Here is a 21,818-nt window from a genome sequence, read left to right on the forward strand (position 1 = left end):
GCTGTTCCAGAACTCTGCATCCATATCCGGCACTCACAACCACCTGTAATTCCAGTTCCAAAGAATATGATGTTCTCTTCTGAATTCAACGGGTACTGGTGCCCATCTGCATCCATCCCGCTGACATACACATGTAATTTTAAAAAAAATCAATATTTTTCAATATTTTTTCTTTGAACAGAGTCGGTAGAAGGCAGGTAGTTGCTCTTTGCAGGCCTTACAGAATTGTTTTGAGTCCTCAAATTTTGGTTCAGAGCAGATTTAAAATGAAATTTAAAAACCACCTGTATGTAATACCAAATATAAAATCTTCTAGAAAGCAGATTGAGAGGAGAATGGAGACACTCTAATGTCTGTCGAGAACAGCCTGTGCTAAACACCTTACACTCCAGGAGTAGCAATGAAGCCCTCAGCAGCACTCAACTCTCAGTATCTTCTGCTTTTGGAAGGACTTCCCAGAGCTCTCTGCATCGCTATAAAGGGTAAGTGAGAGGGAATTTGTCTGAGAACATGGTGGCATTCTGGGTCCTGGAGCAGACTGGCAGATATTCCTCCAGGGGTCAGCAAAGTAAGGGCTACTCCCCCTGGCCCCTGAGCAGGGATTACACCTGAGGGGAAGATAAGAAGATTATTCCAGACCCAGGACTGCTTCAGGATCTTAGCGAATTAGCACCTGCTGTAGGATACCAGGGAGGTCATCCACACTCAGCAGGCACCTAGATTTAATGATTTCCCATATTTCAGTCATTTTGTTTCCTTAATGTGATTTGGTATTGTTCTGTGATCTTTCAGAGCTATCGGTGTACAAAACCAGAATGCATTTGGAAACGAAACACGCTATCATTGTTTTCTGGATTTTTCTCCACGCTCAAGGAACCAAAGGTAAGTTATTTAAGTGTTTGTATAGTTTTCAATTTTCTTTTCTAAATCCAGGCTTAGCAGTGTGTGCCTGTAATCCCAGCACCTTGGAAGACTGGGTCAGCAGAATTGAAAGTTTAAGGCCAGCCTGGGCAATTTAGTGAGACCCTATCTCAAAAGAAAAAGTAAAATGAATGATGATACAGCAAGTGGAAAGCCATATAATCATTTTGAAAAGCTCATAATACTGTTTAAGTATTAAAAATGCTTGATGATTATCTGATCGAATAAACGATTATCAGAAATAAAAGTCTAATAACTATTTTATATTATTGCACAGTTTTAAATGCAATTTATGTAATAAAATAGAAAAGATGAATGTAGCTTATTAGTTGTTCTAAAACATTTAATGGCAATTCTCATCATTAATAACAATACTAGTAGGCCCATGAAACCAATTCTTCAAATACAAATGCAGAGAGTAGAATCTAAAATCGAAATTGATGTTAAAGAGGATCTTGATGAGATCAAATATATTTCTTGCCGGGCGGTGGTGGCGCACGCCTTTAATCCCAGTACTCGGGAGGCAGAGGCAGGCGGATCTCTGTGAGTTCAAGGCCAGCCTGGTCTACAGAGCTAGTTCCAGGACAGGAACCAAAAGCTACAGAGAAACCCTGTCTCGAAAATTAATATATATTTCTTGCCTACACACAATTAAGCTAGAATCACCCCCCCCCCCCCCCGAAAAGCAGCAAGTGTCGTTTATCTCCAGTGTGCAAAGCCATCAGTTTGGGTGTTTGGTTGGTTTCGAGGTTGTGTCAGTTCCAGGCAATGTCAGTCCTTCTGCAGCCCTTCAACTGAGTCTGAAACTAAAGCAAGCTACAAAACAGGTTGATTTGGGAAGACAGTGCTTTCTTCTGGAAACCCGTTGAGGGACGTTTGTCTGTCTTAAGGACATGCCCAGTCACAGACACTCCATCTTTAGAAGTGGTTAGAAAAAAATGTTCGATTTTTGTTTCTTTAAGGATAAAATTAAAATATTTGGGCAGTGTATACTTTAATTGAAATCTGGTTTTAAGGTGTCTAGGGAATGAAGACATTAATAGTTATGTTTGTAAGGTGTAAAGCACCTGTGATCCTGCAAGTCATTGACAAATATACGACTTCTCAGGGGCTGGAGGTGGACATAGGAAAAAGAATCTGGGCAAAATGTGTACCAAAGTTTCCTTCATGTTTGGCTACCTAAAAGCAATTGGAGGTTAAAAAAAAAACAGGGGGTTGTTTATCTTTTCTTGCAGTATCAATCTATATAAATGTTTAAACTTACTTTAAAAGTTGTAATTAAAAATAAGTGATAATATTCCAACATAGTCTGAGCTTTATCTGGTGAAAACACACTGGCTTACCTGTTTGATAATCCTGACCAGACATATCAGCTCTGGGTTATGTTTATTTAATTATTTACACTTATTGATTAAACTTTTTTCTCACTTCATATACATCATGAATCAGCTATCACACACAATTACAAAGAATGTAATCATACGTAGCTAGTTAGTTGAAGCTATTTGTCCTATCCCTACCTCTGCGAAGCAGTGTGCTCTAACTATGTAGGAAATTATTTAACATGCTTCTAGCTTTGGACTCTTTTATTCCACAAGAACTTCATATATTTTGATAAGTGAGTTGTATCTCAACTGGAGTTTCTGTCTTCAGCTAATCTGGCTTTCTTTTAGTGACTCTTTAACCACCATGAGGATACTTACCTAAAGACGACTTGGGAAGAAAAGGGAAGGGTTCTGTTGTGATATAAGGACCTATGGGATGTTGTACTAAATTCAAGTTCCTTTATGAAGACAAGACAGCAATTGTAAAAATCAAAAATTTGTTTTTCTTTTTGTCATAAAAATGGATTGGTTTTTTGTTTGTTTGTTTGTTTGTTTTACTTTGTTTTTGGCAACCAGAGAGCCTCATGGGTCTGACTACTTTCTCAGCATTTATGTTACGGTTGCATATCCTGGAGTTCCTATGGTTCTACCACAGTGGAAATGGGGGTTATCTTTGACTCTTTTGCCTGATTTTGGACCCTTTTTCACCTATTGGGTTGCCTCATCCAACCTTAATATGAGGGAATGTGTTTAGTCCTACTGCAACTTGATTTGCCATGACTGGTTAATATCCCTGGGAGGCCTGCTGTTTTCTCAAGAGAAAAGAGGGGGAGTAGATCTGGCAAAGAGGGGATAGGGGAGCTGGGAAGGTAGGAGGGAAGAGAAACTGAGGTCAGGATATAACATATGAGAGAAAAATAAATTTTTAAAAATCTGTAATAAAAAAACAGAAAATAAGTTTTTTTCATACAGTTTTGATCATGGTTCTCTTCCCCTAACTCCTCCAAGATCCTCTCTACCACCTCCTTTCCCATCAGAATCCACATCTTTCTGTCTCTGGTCAAAAAATAATATAAAGGCCTCTAAAGAATAATAACAAAATAAAATGAGATAGAACAAAAGCAAAACACCAGAATAGGATAAAATAAGCAAACATATGGAAGAAAAGGAGCCACAGAAAAAAGCATAAGAAACAAATATAGACGAAGAGACACACACATTCACACACATAGGAATCCCATAAAGACACAAAACCATAAGCCATGATATATATGCAAAGGACCTGTAAGGTTACAAAATAAGCAAATAAATACATAAATGCCCTGACTTCCACTACATGCAATTTTATATCTGGTTTTTGGCAGCTTTATTAAAATGCATGTGTTTCTATATTACTATCTAGGTTTTGACTAGCCTTGCTTAAATGCCTACATAATGCTTCAATCGTTTTGGCAAGGTTTGCTTTCTTAAGTACCCAGCAAAGCAGAACCAAGTGTTTCTAATTATGTTATTACACAGAGGATGGCAATAAGTACCTTTGTATGTAAGTTACTTATTAAAGACTCAGTATAAATTCACTAAATAATATTATTGGTTCAAAAAAATATGAAAAGATTATGGCATTTGACTCCTGTCAACAAATAGCTTTTAAAGAGTTTTCTATACCCTCCAGTGAGTTTTTCAATTTCATTCCACAGTGTGTTCACCATGTGCTTAAAGATGTCGTAGAGACAAAATACACTCAAAAGCATACCTGTAGTTCAAAAGGATTCCTTGTAAGCCTTGCAGATTTTTCATATAGTTTTTCCACAGAAATAAAGAAAAATGGACGGGGGGGTGGTCTTCAAAATGTTCGCTAGCTGAAATTGTTTTAGCACAAAAGACCATTCAGTGTTTCAAAGACGAGTTGCTTCTATAGCATTAAGGATCCCTGACAGAGAGGGGGTGCAGATTCGTCTGACATATGCAAGGCACGCGTGGTGCACTCACCTTTTCATTTCACAGAAATAATTTCAATTCATCGCCTGTGACATTCAGTGTGTGGGAGGAAGGGGAGAGAAAAGCTTCCCTTGGCAAGTCCTAGAATGGAAATGGTGTTTATCTTAGCACATACCTTGCGCATCACATTTGATTGCATTAAATGAAACCTTTAACTAAGTTATTATTAGTCCACCAACGTAGGATAATTATTTTAGTTGCTGGAAATGTCAGGAAATTTGCATTGGAAGATACTCCACTCCTTGGTAATCCTGCACTACTGGGAACACTCTCATTTCATAAAATGATCCGGGAAGGCATTTTGCCTCCTTGGAACTCTATTAACAGAGAGCGTAGCATCATTTGTACTCCTGAGATGGCCTCCCTGTGGCAGTCACATTAACATCAGCTACCGTATTCTGTGTCTGTGTCCGGACAGTGGAACTCAAAAAGTTTCAAGGAAGACCTGCTTACTGTCCCTACTATCAAGGCTGTGCAAGCTGAAGGGGCTGAGGGTCAGCTGACCCAACAATGGTGGCACCTTTAAAACTGTTTACAAGATGATACGCTTGCTTTAAAAATATAAGGCAATAGATGCTGGCTGGCCCCTCACTTCGGAACCACTGATCACACTAGAGAACCACTGTACGTGGAAGCTAATTAGAGCCGACACCACCTGCTGTTTTGGAGTCATTGTAAACATCCATTCTGTTCACGGGCACTACTCATCCCTAGAAACTCAGATGCTATGGACCATGCTGCCGTGATCATTTTCACAAGTTTTATGCTGCTGTCAAATGATTCATGTCAGAAACAAAGTTTGCTTTCTTAGGACAGTTTCTAGGTTTCCATTATACTTCAGTAGCTGTGTTTGCAATAAGCATAAGGAAAGAACTGACCTCATTGTTGTACAATGAAGCCTCAGGCTGTTGAGTGACAGGTCTCACCCACACTGCCTGTTCTGGCTTAACGATAGGGCAGACATTTGTGCAGCTGTGCAAAGGGAGCTCAGATTTCAAACCCTCAGGAGAATTAATATAAATCAGTCTTTTGGTTTTCATTATTGTTATTGTTTTAGGTTGGTTGGTTGTTTTTGTTTGTTTTGGGTTTTTTGTTTGTTGGGGGGTATTTGGTTTTGTTGTTGTTGTTGTTGATGATGATGTTGCTGTTATTGGGGGAGGGTTGTGTGTGGATGAAAGGGAGAAAAGCTTCCAACCATGATGTGAGGTTTACCCTTCCAAAATGGACAGCCTCAGCAACCATGTAGCCTCAGGCTAAGAGTTTTCCACCCAAGACTAAATTCCAGCCTCACACAACAGGCGTGCCCAGTCAAGTGAGACTATATGGATGAGGGAAGATGGCATGTTCTTTGCTCTAGGCCTGCGGCAACCTGCACACAAAGGACATGTCACAGTGAGCTGGCAGGCATGACTGGCATAGTCATGGTAATGAGAATTCATTCACATATGGCGAGCTGCAATGCACCTTGCAACTGCAGCGTGCACTGCCGTTGTCCTTTATTGAGAAAGCTCTTTGCTCTGTCCTTTACTGCCAAGCACAGCTCAGACAGGAAGAACGTGAAAGAGCTAAGAACAGTAAGGCTGCTTCTAAGCATGGCCTTACACACACAGCCACGTAGCTCCCCATTTACGGTAAGTCAGTTTTGAGGAAACAACGTCTTTCCGTGCGCCTTTGCAAATCCATCTTAGCCCATTCTCATGTGGTTTTCTTTGTTTGTCCTCCTCCAGTTTCTTCACCACAGCCACTATCTTGTTCCCTATTTGTCCCAGAAGGATTAAGCCAAGCTAAGGGGAAAGAAATTTTGTGGCGAGAAGTCCAAACCTCAAATTCATGAAAAGTTTCTACATCAGAAGGGCTTTAATTTCACACATGCATTGGGCTAATGTGCCTGACTTCATGGTTGCCCTGCGGCATTACAAACAATTTGCATTCATTCAATAAGGCTGCGCTACAAGACAGACTGACACTGTGATTAACTCATGGCTTGCTCGGATCAGTTCAGGCCTGATCAAAACACTTTGCTGATAGTAACCACGCTAATAAATTTAGCTGTGACTTAGCCTTGCGGAATTATCGTCTAAGAGCTCACAGTGGTCTTAATTAGTCGTATTTTTTAGGAGTTCAGTGGGTACCAGGCAATGTGCTCATTTGCAGCTGGGAACCTAAGACGGATGCTAAGCAACATTCCTAAATTTATCTGATGTAAAAAAGATCAGAGCTGTGACCAGTCCTCTCTTGTGTCCATTTAGTTCAATGGTTGCTTTGCCACAACATGAAGAGTGGAACTAGTGGGTTTATTATTATTATTATTAATTCAAAAGCTGAATTTTCTCTTTTAAAATGAGCAGGTGGTTCTGAGTCATTTCTATCATCTGTTTTCACAACTAATCTTAAAAGGATGGTCACATCCTTCAGGCCCACTCATGGGCACATTCCTCAAGTCCACCTGAGGGTCACATCCTTCAAGTCTATTCTGATTGCGATATACTTCAGATTCACCCTGAACATGAAAGATCCTACCTTGGGACTCATTCTTTTTAAAGAATTGCAGTGTTTTGAATTCCTCAAAGAACAGTTCATAGTGCTATTTTAAATGCCTACAATAAAGTCTCAGCTAGTGCTAAGTGACTCACTTACATTGTGCCAAGGAGCTAAAGGTGGTGACTTGCCTGGAGGTATTAACACAACAGAAACAACTCTTTAAAACTCAAAATAACAGGATCCCTCCATCAGAATGCAAAAACTTCTCCGGGTTTACAATGTAGTTTTACTTCTGGAGATAGGAAATTCTGAAGTATTTCTTTTTAGTAATTTCTTTCTCTCTGCTGGAGTTCGTCAGTGTGCTTCACATGACCCCGATGCTCCAGACATCCCTTGCATCCTTCTCAACAGTCTTGTTCATGAAAGGGAAACTTACACTGACCTTCCAACCCATTTACTTCATTACCTCTCCTGGGAAAACATGTTCACCTTCTCCAGCTGGCCGTTGTTAGTAGAGAGGCCCACAATGTAGAAGACTTCCATGAAGTACACGCATGTGCTATTGCCCTATCTGGAACCAATAAGCTATCTCATCTTCGTGCTGCCTCTTATAGCCCTTAGCTTAGCAGTTCTCAACTTGTAAGTCATAATCCTATTGAGATAAAATGACCCTTTCATGGGAGTCACCTAAAACCATCAGAAATCACAGATATTTACCTCACAATTCATAACAGTAGCAAAACTACACTTCTGAAGCGGCAGTGAAATAATTGTATGGTTGGGGATCACCACAACATGAGGAACGGTATTAAAGGGTTGCAGCATTAGGAAGGTTGAGAACCACAGCCCTAGCCCAATTATGTTCAATCCTCCCTTTTACCCTGAGCCTTCAGCCTGCTGCCCCTCTTCCTCAGAAGCTGAGGTCACAGAGCAGTTAAGAGCAGAGTCCCTGAAGCAGAATGTGAGTCTTCCCAGACCAGCTCTGTTGCTCACTCCATGACCCAAGCAAACTGCTCAGGGTCGTGTGTTACTCACTTTTACAGTTTCCTCCTCCTACAAAACAGGAGCAATGACTACAGGGTCCGCTTCAAAGCGCAAAAGCTTTTAGCGCAGCATCTGCCGCAGCAACACTCACTAAAGACTAATTCTTAACACCACTTTGATGACTACCCCTTGCATCATACCCTCCTACCTGGTGAGAGGACTGATGTCATGACCTGTCTCTTCCTACTTCAAAGCGCCTCCGAATCCACCGACGGGCCTCCCATTCTCTTTTGTTTCAGGCAGAACTCAATCATTTCCAGGTTGCGCTAATGTGATTCTTGCCTACACCCTGTGTTTTCTAACTCCAGTTCCCCTAAGGCCTTATCCTGACATTCTCCCTTTTCTGGGCTAGTGCTCATCTAATGGTTTTCAGTAGTGGGGAAAGAAATAAGATCAATGCCAGCCTCAAGCTTTGAAGGTCCTGATTTCACTGGTTCAAGGTAGGCTCTAAGATGGAATAATTGTTCAAGCTATCTGGGTGGTTCACCTATACAACCAAGTTTAAGAAGCATGGCTTATTGATTTTCTGAAAGAACAAGCACATAAAAAAATCTGCTGTTTTTTATCAATCATATATTATGGCTTTTTTATTCATGACATACTACCTTCTCCAACTTCAAATTTAAAAAAAGAAAAGAAAAGAAAGATAGAACTTCCAAAGCCTTTGCAATGCATAAAGAATAAATGCCATGAGAGAAACTAACATGACCATGTCATAACAAGTATCCACATCCCTCTTTTGTCAGGACTATCCCTTGTACTCAAGAAATGAAAAATAAAAACAACCTATACGTCCATCAGTAGATGAGTACATGACAGAATACTATTCATCTGTACAAAGAGGAAAACCATGACATTTGCAACCACAGGGAGGAATCTGGAGAACACTGTGCTAAATGAAACAAGCCAGGCGTTGAAGTGTATATGTTTAGTGATCTGTGTGAAATCCAGAGGTAGATGCAAAACAGCAGTAAGCAGAGGCTGAGACATTTGGAGAGATCAGGGTAAAAGGAGATATGATTCAGGGACAGGACATAAATTTTCTGTTAGATATAAGGAATATATTTGAGAGACATAGTATGTGACTAAAGTTAAGATAACCTAGTTCTGAAAATTGCTAGAGATAGGTCTAAATGGTAACTATGTATTGTATTATGAGTTACCAATATTTAGTCAATCCACAGCATATAATCCTCCAAATACCACATTGTATATGACAAATACAGTCTTAACTGTCAGTTTAAAAATGTAACTGAGAAATAAATCCCCAAAATGTCATCTGAACACTTTATGTTGGGCCTCCTTCTTCCTTTCTAGTCCTACAGGCAGTTTGAGTTCCTGCTAGAGTCATTGTTTTATATAGGTCTTCTTATTGAGAAACTCACACCAAGGTTACATAAATCATTCTCATATTTATTTGTGTGTCATCCATAAATGTCTCCATGTGGGTCAACCCTCTTCCTTGGAAAGAACATTTTCAGGGAACCAGAAACAAAAGAAAGTAGAAAATGAATAGTAAAGTAGAAATAAATGCCTTTCTTTCGTTTCTTCTTCCTTCCTTCCTTCCTTTCTTTCTTTTTCACTTATTCTTTTTTCATACATTACATCAAGACTGCAGTTTCCCCTCCCTCCACTGCTCCTAGTCTTTCTCCTTCAACCTCCTCTCCCCCAGATCCACTCCATCTCTACTTCTTTCAGAAAAGAGCAGGCCTCCCAGGGATATCAATCAAACACAGCATAACAAGTTACAATAAGACTAGGCACAAACCATCATATCAAAGCTGGACAAGATGACCCAGTAGGAGGGAAAAGGGTCCTGAGCACAGGCAAAAGAGTCAGAGACAATCCCTACTCACACTGTTAGGAGTTCCATAAGAACACCACACTATACAAACATAAAATACATGTAGAGGACCTAGTTCAGACCCACCCAGGTTCCATGATCGCCTCTTCAGTTTCTGTGAGCCCCTATGAGCCCTGCTTAGTTGATTCTGTGGCCCATGTTCTCGTAGTGTCCTCCAACTCTCTGATTCCTACAATCCTTCCTCCCCTCTTCTGTGAGGTTCCCCTGGCTCCACCTAGTGCTTGGCTGTAGTTCTCTGCATCTGCCCCCATCAACTGACAGATGATGCCTCTCTGATGATATGGACACTGGCCTATGAGTATAGTAGAATATCATTAGGAATCCTGGGTCTCTGGGCTGTACTGCCTCTGGTTCCTAGCCATCCAGGCAGTGTCCTTTTCGTGGCACAGGCCTCAAGTTGGACCAGGCATTGGTTGGCTACTCCTAAGGTGCCTTTCTAAGAGTTCAAATGAATGTTACCATCACACAACCATCCTCAGAGACCACAGACCTACAAAATTAGTAAGATTGTCCATGAGGGTAGAGGCTGAAGTGAAATCTAAGAAATCTACTCAAAGGTTTTTCCAAAGAACATTAATAGTTTATCTTGCACTTCCAGTGTGCTTACCCATGAATGATTAGAGTTCTTAGCACCAAACCAACATTCTAGGACAAGATAAACAAGATCGAAGAAGTGAATTAAAAGGAGCTATGGTATTTGTGTCTTCTACAGAGGGGTCAAAGCCTATGAAGAGCTAGTCCCACAAGCTGAGATTGTACTCAAGAGGTAGCTGACCTTCATCTCATAGCACACAAAGGTCAACTCAAAGGTGCTAAAACCTTAAAAGATTTGAAGTATAAAATTATTGGAAGAAGGCATAACAGGAGACTCCTTGACCTTGTCTTAGCAAGGATTCTGATTTGGAAGGGGTCAGAAAAAAAATAGGATTACATCAACTTGGAAAGCAAAAGGAACAAGAGATTAACCTATGAACTGAAAAAAAAAGTATTAGCAAACCATACGTATAAAATAGATAAATATTTAAAGTTGTTAATGAACTTATACAACTCATTAGCAAAAAATTTTAAAACAGGAAAATGTCTGAATGGAAATATTTCCAAAGTCACTTAAATGACCATCATGAGGAAGAGCCCAACATCTCAGTGAGATAATACTCTATAAAAGTCCCATAACTGTCAAAAGAAGAAAAGACTTAACAAGTGCTGGTGAAGATGTGGAGAAAAGAGACCCTGATAGAAGGGTAAACTGGTACCAGCCATGAGAAAAACAGTACAGAGGTCAGGCAATGAGAAAAAAACAGAATTGCTGTAATCCAGTTATCCACAATAGCCAAGGCATGGACACAAGTTAAGTGTCCATCAGCAGATGAATAAAGAAATTGATAAGGAAAACATGGGAGATGTATATCACATTGTGACACAAGTTTATGTAAATGCATATGCATATATATATACATATATATATATATATATACAGCCTTTAAAATAAGAACCTACCATTTACAACATGAATGAATTTAGAGAACCACTAGGATGTATGTAGGATACAAAAAATATTGGTGGTTTCCAGCGTCAGAGGAAAGACTCAAAACACACAAAATTGCAGTTCTGTGGTATGAATTGGGCCAGAGGTCTAATACACAGTAAGATAAAGTAGTTAATAATTTTGTATTATATAAACTTTATTTATGAATACATTTTACATATTCTTAGCACAAAGCAAAAAATTAAATAATAACTCTGGAAAAAATGATTATTTTCTTTTTCTTGACTGTAATAATCACTGCACTATATATATAACATTTACATTTTGCCTCTTAATTATTTATAGTGGAAAAGAAAATAATAAGCAACAAGCAGTAAATATGGATAAATCTAAATAATGTTAATAAATAAAGCAATAAATAATGCATGACAAAGATGTTGTTAGAGGAGTACCAGACATAATTTTGCTTGGCATGGATATACTGCATGTTCATTCTCCTGTTGATGAGATTCGCTGTCACACACAACACTGGCATAAACTCCCTTGTCTGCATTCCCTCACACAGGCAAAAGCCTCTCTTGCAATGTGTCCCTGGGAGGAGCTGCTGAGACAGAGATCTGTATAGTTCCATTGCTGTAGTGAAAGCCAAACTGTTTTCCTAAATCTGTACCATTTATAAGCCCAGTTGCAGCCCAAGAGTTCTTTTTGTTCCAAATTCCTGTCCACATTTGGAACTGTCTGGTTTATTTTAAATTTTAACAAATAAAATGTCTTATTTTATTAAAACTAATGTGAGGGGATGAAGTGGTGTAAATGCAGCTTCTCTTGTTCTTTAAGTTTGCTTTTCTGGTTACTGATGAGATCTGCCGTGTTTTCGTGCACTGGCTCGGTTGTTTGTCCTTGCTGAGGAAGTACCTGCTCATTTTTAACTAGGATGTTTGGGTTGTTTGCCTTGTTAAAAAATATCTATTTATTTTAATTTTATATGTTTTGCTGTTTGGCCTACATGTGTGTAAGGGTCCTCTATGTGTAACTGTGGATCCCCTATGGAGCTACAGACTATTGTGAGCCAATATGTGGGTGCTGAAAACTTGAATCCAGGTCCCCTGCGAGAACAGCCATTTTTCTTAAGCATTGAACCATCTCTCCAACCCATCTTTTTTCATTGAGGAATTTTTTTAACATTCCTTTATAGTCACTTATCTTTCAAATATTACCTCAGTTTGTAGCATTTTTTCTACTCTCTCAAGGATATTCTTTCATGAGCAAACACATATGAATTCCAAAGCCTTTTAATTTGATGTTTGAGGTATTATTGTGTTTGGTGTTGCTTTGGTTATAAAGTCACAAAATTACCCTCAAATATTTTCTTAGAAAGTTGTTTAAGGGCTGAAGAGACAGTTCAGTGGTCAAGAGCACTGGCTGCTCTTTCAGAAGACCCAAATTTAATTTCCAGCACACCTAAATGGTTGTTCACACTATCTGTAACTCCAGGCCCAAGGAATCTGATACCCTCTTTCTTACCTCCACAGGTACCAGGCACATAACTGATGTACAGACGAACATGCAGGCAAAACGTCCATATAATTTGTCTTCCCTCTCCCTCTCCCCCCCACTCTTTCATGTGTGTGTGAGCACATGCACATGCGTGCGCCCACAGACTGATGCAAAGTAAAATAATTTTTGATGTTCATAATCATTTGTTTTAGCCTCATATATTGGGAAGTGTCTGCTCTCTTCTCTGCTCTCTGTCTCATCTGTCACTATGTGTCTGCCCAAGCTATCCAATACAGGTTATTACCCTGGTCTAAAACAACATTGCTGTAGCTGGCACAAGCTTCTAACTCATGCATAGATATTCTGCAGAGCACATTTTTCGCTTTGCTTTCCTTCTATGGAAGTGTTTAAGCATCTCTTGACCGTAGCTCTTAAATAGACATCCCTGTGATACCTTTAGACATTACTTCAACCTGCAGGTTTTACGATGTAGTAGTTTTATCTTCTAATAAAAGAATTTTCTAGAGATGGAGAGATGGTGGCTAGAACATGTATTGCTTTTACAGAGGACCTGGGTTTGGTTCCAAGCGCTCATATCAGGTGACTCACAACCACCTGTAGCTCCAGTCTGGGAGAGCAATGCCCTTTCAGGCCTCCTTGGGCTCCTACACATATGTGATGAATACAAATGCATCTCAAAAAAAAAAGATTCATAGTATGATTAAAGGTATTTTCTTTAACAATAACCACAAGAGTTTCTCAGTGTGAAAGGTATTGCTGGCTCTGCCTGGGGACTGTTTTTTCTTTAATTGAAAGGATAGAGTTATTGCCAGTTCTCATTTTTTTAAAGGAGTCTGCTAATTCCATGAAGTTATGACTATTACTTTACCTGCAAATGAGGCCCTTAGGAATTAAGTATAAAATATGACTTCCATCACAACTGGAGAGTGATCTGCATTGGAATATGACTGAATAAATAGTTGATAATACTTCACAAGATTTGGGGTATTTTTTTTTCTTTTTAAACACCCCTTTTACACACTACAAATAAATAATTGATGATTTAGCTTCTTACATTCCTTATGTGGTACCAAAAATGACAATTCCCAGGAATCGTCCCCACCCCCCACCCCTGTCACACCATTGAATGCAGCATCTTTCGGGGTGATAGACTCTAAAGGAAGACAGGATTTCAGCCTCTGCGTGTACTGGCCTGAGAAGAAAGAGCACATCATCCAAGCCACAGTCATCACATCACCTGTCACCTTCACACAGACACCGCAGCCTGGTGAAAGCTTCGATGACAAAAGGAGCTTTTTCTGAACACTCTAGGGTCTGTTCATTTCACCTACTCTTCCCAGTTCTGACTACCAAAACTTCTGATGGCTTCTCCCACTTAGTTCCTACGGTTCTCACCTGGGGATGAAAGACCAGGAACAAAGAAAAAGATGACCCCACCTCGAATTGCCTTCAATGCTTCTTCTTTGATATCGTTTAAGAAAGTCCAAGCTGGTCACAGCAGTCCAGCAAGAAGCATCTGATGACATCATGTTAGAACCCTGTATCCTGCTTTTCATTTTTTTATTGATAAAAAAAATCATACAATATATTTTGATCATTTTTTCCCCTTCTCTAATTTTTCCCAAGTGTTTTTTCGTCTGAAGCTGCCCCATCAAAGTTTCAGAGAGCTTGAATGCACAAAATAGGGGCTTGTGGTTTTGGTGACTTCTCCATCTCCAATACCTAAATCAAGAAGTCTAGGAGTTTTTCAGACAGAATTAATTTGAAGTAGTCCCTCAAGTTAATCGGGTGACACTCAAACACTTAGCCGCTTCCTAAAAACCCACTGATAATGCCTAGACATAAGTAAGCTGAAGAGATAATACAAAAAAAAATGATATATATAGTTGGATAATTAGCTAGTCAGACTATCTGTCATTTTTAATGGAAGTAATTATGAGCAAAGACAGACTGGAGTGATTCCACAATTTCTCTCTGTTGTACCCACTGCTGGGTCTCCTTCCCTCTTCCTGGAGCCACTGTTGGTCCAGGCTTCTAATCATTAATATTGTAGTAAGTGCACAGATGGAGCCAGCATTGTGTGAGAAGATATGTGGATGTGTTAAAGAATGTCAAAAAAAAAAACCCAGCTGCTGTAAGAAGCCCAGGATTCCTACCCTCAGCTTCTAAATACTAGCCAGTCATGTGTGAGACATTCACTCAGACAGCTGGCAGTTTTACCATGTTCCTAGCCTTACTCGGCCTCTCTGCTTACTTCATCTCAGCCCCAGCGTTAAGCCAACTCCTTACACCTGCAATTAACTGTAGTGGATAGTGGTACCCCATTCTTTAGAATTCCATACTGGCTCATGTGTGAGCGGAAAGGCTGTTTTTCAAGCTTGCACATGCAGTCATATGAAAAATTACGCAGTCATATGAAAAAACATCTTACAACGTTTGCTAAATTGAGTAAGTTTAACATTCACTCCATGAAGAAGCAGCACAATGAAGCTATGAGACTAGAATACATGTGCCCTTACTTGAGAGCCAAAGGCATTCCCAGTTTTTAGAGGTTCACTTCAGCACCTGAACTGGAAGTCATATGCATGCATGTGTGTGTGCATGTGCGTGTGAGGACCTCAACCAAAGGTTCTATTTTACAAGACCTCAGAGGAAGCCAGCTATGTACTTCACCTTGTCACCACGCTCAATGACAAGTGTCTTCAGAGTGATTTTCTCCTTTTTCAGGGCTTAGAGGAGTCAGTAAACTTTGAGAACACCCCTCACATTCCCAATACGCCCAGCCTTGTCCCCTACTAAGGAACTAGAGAGCTCTCACGCATTTCATTCTAGATCTAGTTGTGACAGAGCTCTCTGAAACATTTGCTGCTTCATTTCATGAATCAGACAAACTGTTGAGTGAACCTGGACAAAGTCTCATGTCTTCTAGACACAAAGAGGAAGCTGCCTTTCTTCTTCCTACCACTTGCTTGCTCTGACTTCGGTTCTGTTCCTGCCCACTTACCAGCACGGTATGATTGTAGGACCTCTGGCTTTACACCTCAGGATTCCCAGCATCTCACTTAGAGAACTGTTTCTCCCTCTCTGTTAAAGTGCAGTGGGGTAAAACGGAGGCTTGAGACAGGTACGTGAACAGAAAGAAAATCGTTACCTTCTGATGTCCTGACCACTTTCCTAATGACACAGCAAGTTAATAGATAAATCTAATTTCATAATAAAGAGAAAGATAATGCAGTCCCTCTAAGTCTTTGAAGGAGAGTCAGTGGGAAGTGCAATTGCTAAACAAGTGCCAGTTTCAACAGTGAGAAAGGTTGCCATGACATTTTCACAAGTTTCACAGGGGGAACGAAGGCAGCATCTATGCCATGCATCATTGATAATCCGCCTGCATGCTGACAACTGGAAATGCTTAGTTACTCCATAATTCATTAAAGGAAACAACTGGATGCTTCCTTAGCTTCCATCATTCTTCCATTCTGTCATTTATACCCACATATTTTGACACTCAGGTCACGGAGCAGGACTCTCATTGTATAGGGCTATTGGCAACTGGAGGGGGGAGAACAGAAAACACAGAAAGTTGTAGAAGCCTTCATTCTCTACATGACCATTCAGAAAACAGTGTTTAACGTTGAGACATCTTTCCAATCGGATGATACATATTCAGGTATATTGAAAGTGAGATGTATTTAACTGCCTTTGCTCTTTGGAAATTTGGTTATGCAATTAAGAATCTACTAATGAAGGAAGATGACCTGGATAAAATGGATTCCAAAAAAACAAGTCTGGTATTTTGTAAAGCCTGACGCCCCTCGCTCTTTTCAGTGACTTCCTTTCTAAAACCTTCCCATTACTGCTTGAGGCCTGCACTGTCGTCAACTTTATCTCTGTCGAGTTCTGTTCTTCAAATGGAGACTATGTTCTGTCTAAATTCCAGGAAATTTTATCTCAACTCCCATTAGTTTATTCATTAAGACACGGGTGCTTTTCCCCGAGGAAAGCATAATGGGTTTTCTAAGTGCAAGCGGCTGCTGTTTTCATTGCAAGGTAGCTGCAGAAGCCCACTCTCCTTCCTACTCCTGTTATCGCTGCTGCCTCTGTATGTATAATGCAAGCCTATTGTAGAAGCCTGGAGGAATGGACAGATGAAAGCATTTCTCTAGAAGACTTTGGTAAGGAGTAGCCCACCAGCCTTCAGATTAGCTAGTAGACATCCTTGTGCAACTCAATTGGAGAGAGTGCCTATAGAAAAAAAACAATATTTCTTAAAATCCCTATGTACTATTGAATAATTTTGAACACATAATCAAGGAAGATACTATTCTATACACAACCCAGAACCTGAAAAGAAAATTTGTCAGCAGTAACTAAAAACCAACATTCTGTAGGCAGCAGGGAAATGAGTCCTTCCGTGACAGGAAAATGACAAAGGTTATCATGGACTCCAGATGTTGCAAAATATTTGTTTAACTATGCAAAGATGTGTTGCAATTATGTAACTATATAAAGATGTGTTGCTGTTTAACTTGCCTGCCTAAGGCCCCTGATTGGTCTAATAAAAAAGCTGAACAGCTAGGGAAGAGGTCTAGGCAGGACTTGCAGGCAGAAGAGTAAGTAGGAGGAGGAATTTAGGCTTGGGAAGGAAAGAAAAGGAGACAACAGGGGCCAGACAGTCAGACATGGAAGAAGCAGGAAAATAGTACACACAGAATGAAAGAAAAGTAAAAAGCCCTGAGGTAAAATGTAGATGAATAGAAACAGCTTAAATTAAGTTAAAAGAGTTAGTGGGACAAGCTTAAGCTAAGGATAGGCATTCATAATTAATAATAAGTCTCCATGTCTTTATTTGAGAACTGGTTAGCAGCCCAAAGAAAATTATAACTAAATCCAAGGTCAACCTTGAGGTCACATGGCATTCATCTAAATTCTGCATTGGAAAAAAATGTCCTTGGTTTCAGGGTTTCCTTTACATTAGGAGGAGATGTAATTGTGTAACTCAAACATAATTATAAAAAGGAAACAAAAAATAAAAACATAAAGAAACAAAAGGTCAAATGCCCCTGCAATAAAGTAATGTTTAAAGTCATTGTTTATGTTTATTGATAGGTTCTTTAATTTATCTTTCTATATATTTACAATCTTCCAAGTATGCCATAGCCATATTGGTTTGAAGAATCTGGTCAAGTACAGAACATAGTAGCTAGAGAGAAGAAAAGCCCTCCACAACTGAAGCTTTTGTGCTGACGGTTTTCCTTAGTCTGCTAGGACTGTGGACATGCTGTTCTCCCTTCCCACCCAAGCGTTTTCATTCATTTCATGAGAATCTCCCAGCTCAAGCAGAACCTATCTTTCCATGATAATCTTAGCTCTTCCCTCAACTAATATTAATATCCAACCCTTAGAAGTGATCACAGGAGCTGTGTTTTACAACATTGTATCTCGATATGCTCCAGTCCTCCCTTATCCATGGTTTTGCTTTCTAAGATTTCAGTTTCCTACCAACCAGTCCACTGTGTTTAAATGAGCAGATGTATAACATGGGAAACAATTTCAAAGTTTCGATACACAAGTGCACACAAAAGAGCTTTACTCCATCCATCCTGCTCTGTTGTGCTGAGGATGCCAGGCATCTGTTCGTCAAGAGAATCCACACTGTATATGTACCTACCCTTCAATCAGTGACTCTTGACTGTTGCAGTATTCCAGTGTTCTTGCTCAAGTAGCACTTATTTCACTTAATAAAGCCCAATACCGGCAATTCAGACATGGTAGAGAAAATCCAGAAAGTGCTTCCATTAAGTGACAAACAAAAACATCTTGACCTAAGGAAAGAAAAAAGCAATCATGTGATAAGATTGCTAAGACCCACATATAGTAAGAGTAGATCTATGAAAGAAAGAGAAATTTTCCCTGATTCTGCTCTCATACCTCAACACAAAACTTAGAGTCACTGTATGTAAGCGATTCTTGTGGATTTAAATGTAAAAGATGCAGTGTGGTTAGGGTACGGTTATATCAAAGGTTTCAAGCATCCATTGGTGGTCTTTGAGCCTGTCTCCACTGCTCACATATATAAAGAACTGCTGTATCATGCAGATTGCAGCATCACTGTGAGGTGTCGCATTAGCAAACAAAGTACAAACAGCACAATACACTCATGACTTCATCACAGTACTAAAATTGAAAAAAAAACAGAATAAAGAAAGCATGAAGAGAGAGGAAGAGGTATATGTGGTATTAGAAACCTCATTAGTGACAGGCAGTGTTGGTGCACATCTTTAATCCCAGAACTCAGGAGCAGAGGCAGGCAGATCTCTTAGTCGAGGCCAGTCTGGTCTACAGAGCAAGTTCCAGAACAGCCAAGGCTACACAGAAAAACTCTGTCTCAAAGAAAAGAGAGAGAGAGGGAGGGAGGGAGGGAAGGAGGGAGGAAGGAAGTACACAGATATACATACAGGCTACACACTTATACACATGGTATTAAAATAATAAATATTTTAAAACTACAATAACAGTAAGTTCCAATCTTCTGGGGTTATGGCTTTAGCATGAATAACGCCCTGGGTTTGATTCACATTTTTATAAAAACTGGGTGTAGTAGCTTCCACCAGTCATTCCACTCAGGAGGCTAAGGCAGGAGGATCAGAATTTCAAGGCCATCCTGCTTACATAGGGAGTTTGGACTAGAAACCTTATATCAAAATTTATTTTTCCAGTCATTTATTAAATATGCTACCTTTTTAATCTTCAGGTATCAACTGATTTGCATTAAACTTTTACCTATTTTCTAAATATTTACATCAATGAAAAATATCAAAGTTATGGAAGCACACCCAAATAATCTTCACAAGCTCAATATTCACCTTATCACTTATGAGGCAATGAAGAGAATCGTCTTACTTGAACTAGCTGCCTCACTAGAGAGCAACTTCGTTAGCCCTTATGGGATCGTTTTGGTCGTTTTGTTTTTACTTCACTTAAACATGTAACATTCATGTTTCAATTCCTTTTATTCTTTCTTTTGTCATTTTATTAAACAATTTGAAACCCTTAGAAAGGGAACATTTAGGTTGTGTCAGTATGACCTGCCCAACAAAAAATCCTTAGACTGGAGTTCAAATTCCCTAGTATCAGAGGTCTTGCCCAGCACTGATCGGAGAAGAAACACAGACAAAGGGTTGTGGCTTAAGCAATAGCTATAATATTAACATAGACAAGATGGAGAAGAATGCTTAGCTTTGCCCCAGTATTGACTGATCATCTTCCACTTAGCCAAGCCACCAGTTTGACTCAGGTTGACTCCACCACGCAGGCTCAGAAATACTTGGCTGATCCAGGTATTCCCAGGCCAATAACATATCCCATGACTATTAGTCTTGGTCCAGAAACACTGTCTAACTCAGACTGCCTTAAGAGACAAGCTAATCTTCAGCACGAACAAGGGGAAGAATGTTGCTCCCTGCTCACCGCCCCCACCTCTGCCACTCATAAAACGCCAAGCTTCCTGTGTGAATGCTGTTAAAGACCACCCATGCCCTCAGTCAGATCGCTACCTTCTGAACCCTGACCTCCAGAAATCCTAGGGCTGCCCATTAAAGGCAGGCGGGCTTTGCTGTTGGGGTTTTTCTCTGAGGTTTTCAGAAGCACTCCACTTCCTCATCAGGACTACACCTCTGGGTACCACAGTGCTTTCCCATTCCCCGCCTTGAGTAGTGTCCCTTGAGAGGCTTGAGCACGGAGTAGGGAGTGAGTTTCAGAGCGATGTGTAGGAAGTGGTTTTGATATTTGTCACTTCCTAAAGGCAAGGTGATTCGAGAGGTTGGTAATAAAAATACATATATACTTGACCAGCTCATTAGACTGTTCCCTTATTTCTGAAACTGCCTTGTCATTGACGTATTGAAGTTGTCAGCTGTACAAGTAGAAATGCCATAAACCAGAGGGCTTTTGTTTATTTCATTCATCTATCCACATATGGAGCCTGTACACTTGAGTATATATATTCACCATGAAATCCACTTTTCTCTTACAGATACGTCCATGCAAATATACATTTCTGAAGCTAAAATTACAGAAAAAACTCCAGGAATCGAAACAATAGAAAGCACAACAAAACTGCACAAAGCATCAACCATGAGACAAATATTCAATTTGGCAAAGCTTCGAACCAAAAGATCAGCGCTTTTCCCAGCTGTTAACATCTGTCCACAGGAATCCTTGAGAGAGATTTTAGCAAGTCTCCAAGCTTATTATAGACTGAGAGGTAAGGACAACAATGAGACCCATTAGCCCTTTGTTCTGTTTATCCTCTCTCCTTCTCACCCACAGATAGCTTCAGCCCCTAACAATTCAAGGTCTCTCATTCCTCCACGAGAACTGTAGACATCAGCCCGTGAACATGATAGAATAATGGGCCATAAACCTACAAAATTGTGATGTTTCTGGGCACTTAAGATTTAAAGTAATTAATTCATCATGCTACATGAAACTATTGGGGCCCTGGGAAAATCATTTTTTTAAAAAAAGCCTTGCTGTACAGGATTTAAATGTTTTGCTTTTTCCAAAGTCCACTCTTGAGTTTTAATGTTCTTAAGAAGTAAAATGTCTATGACAGTTGCAATCTCAGGAAACTGAGCAAGCTGATTTATGATTTAGGATTTTTTTCTTCAAAAGAACATTATAGCCCATATCCTTTCTCTTTCAATAATAAGTTTGTTTACTTATTGTTGATTCAGGAAGGAAAATACACGGAAAGTTTAGAAACCTGGAAGCAGGGGCACAGAGGGGACCGAAATTACAAATGGCTTCCATAGTATTTTATACTTAGACAACATAGCAGGGAGCATTGCAATTCTTGAAAATCATTAAGGAATTAAATCCACAAACAGCTGCCAGCAGCTGTCCTGCTCATTTCATTTACCTAAAATGGATTAAGAAATCACATGCTGTAGTACTTTGAAGGGAAATGGCCCCAGAAGGGAGTGGCACGATTAGGAGGTGTAACCTTGTGAAGTAGGTGAGGCCTTGTTGGAGGAAGTGTGTCACTGTGGAGGCAGGCTTTGAGGTCTCATACAGGCTCAACATACTGCCCAGTGTCTCAGACCACTTCTTGTTGCCTTCTCAAGGTTTAGCCAGCACCTTGTCTGCCTGCACACTGACATGATGATAGTGAACAAAACTT

General features: G+C 39.9%; 1 protein-coding gene across 1 annotated transcript in view; it reads left to right on the plus strand.

Moving 5' to 3' along the window:
- The first annotated feature begins 400 nt into the window (after positions 1–400).
- Positions 401–21,818, plus strand: part of Impg1 (interphotoreceptor matrix proteoglycan 1) — a 135,594-nt gene continuing 114,176 nt past the window's right edge. The window contains exons 1-3 of the mRNA XM_041679368.1: positions 401–482; positions 793–882; positions 20,670–20,900. Coding sequence (XP_041535302.1) covers positions 401–482; positions 793–882; positions 20,670–20,900 — 403 coding nt within the window. The remainder of the gene's footprint in view (positions 483–792; positions 883–20,669; positions 20,901–21,818) is intronic.

The sequence above is a fragment of the Microtus oregoni genome, unplaced genomic scaffold (genome assembly GCF_018167655.1).
Source record: "Microtus oregoni isolate MIOR12 unplaced genomic scaffold, Mior012 000032F_ref0000030, whole genome shotgun sequence".
Lineage (NCBI taxonomy): Eukaryota > Metazoa > Chordata > Mammalia > Rodentia > Cricetidae > Microtus > Microtus oregoni.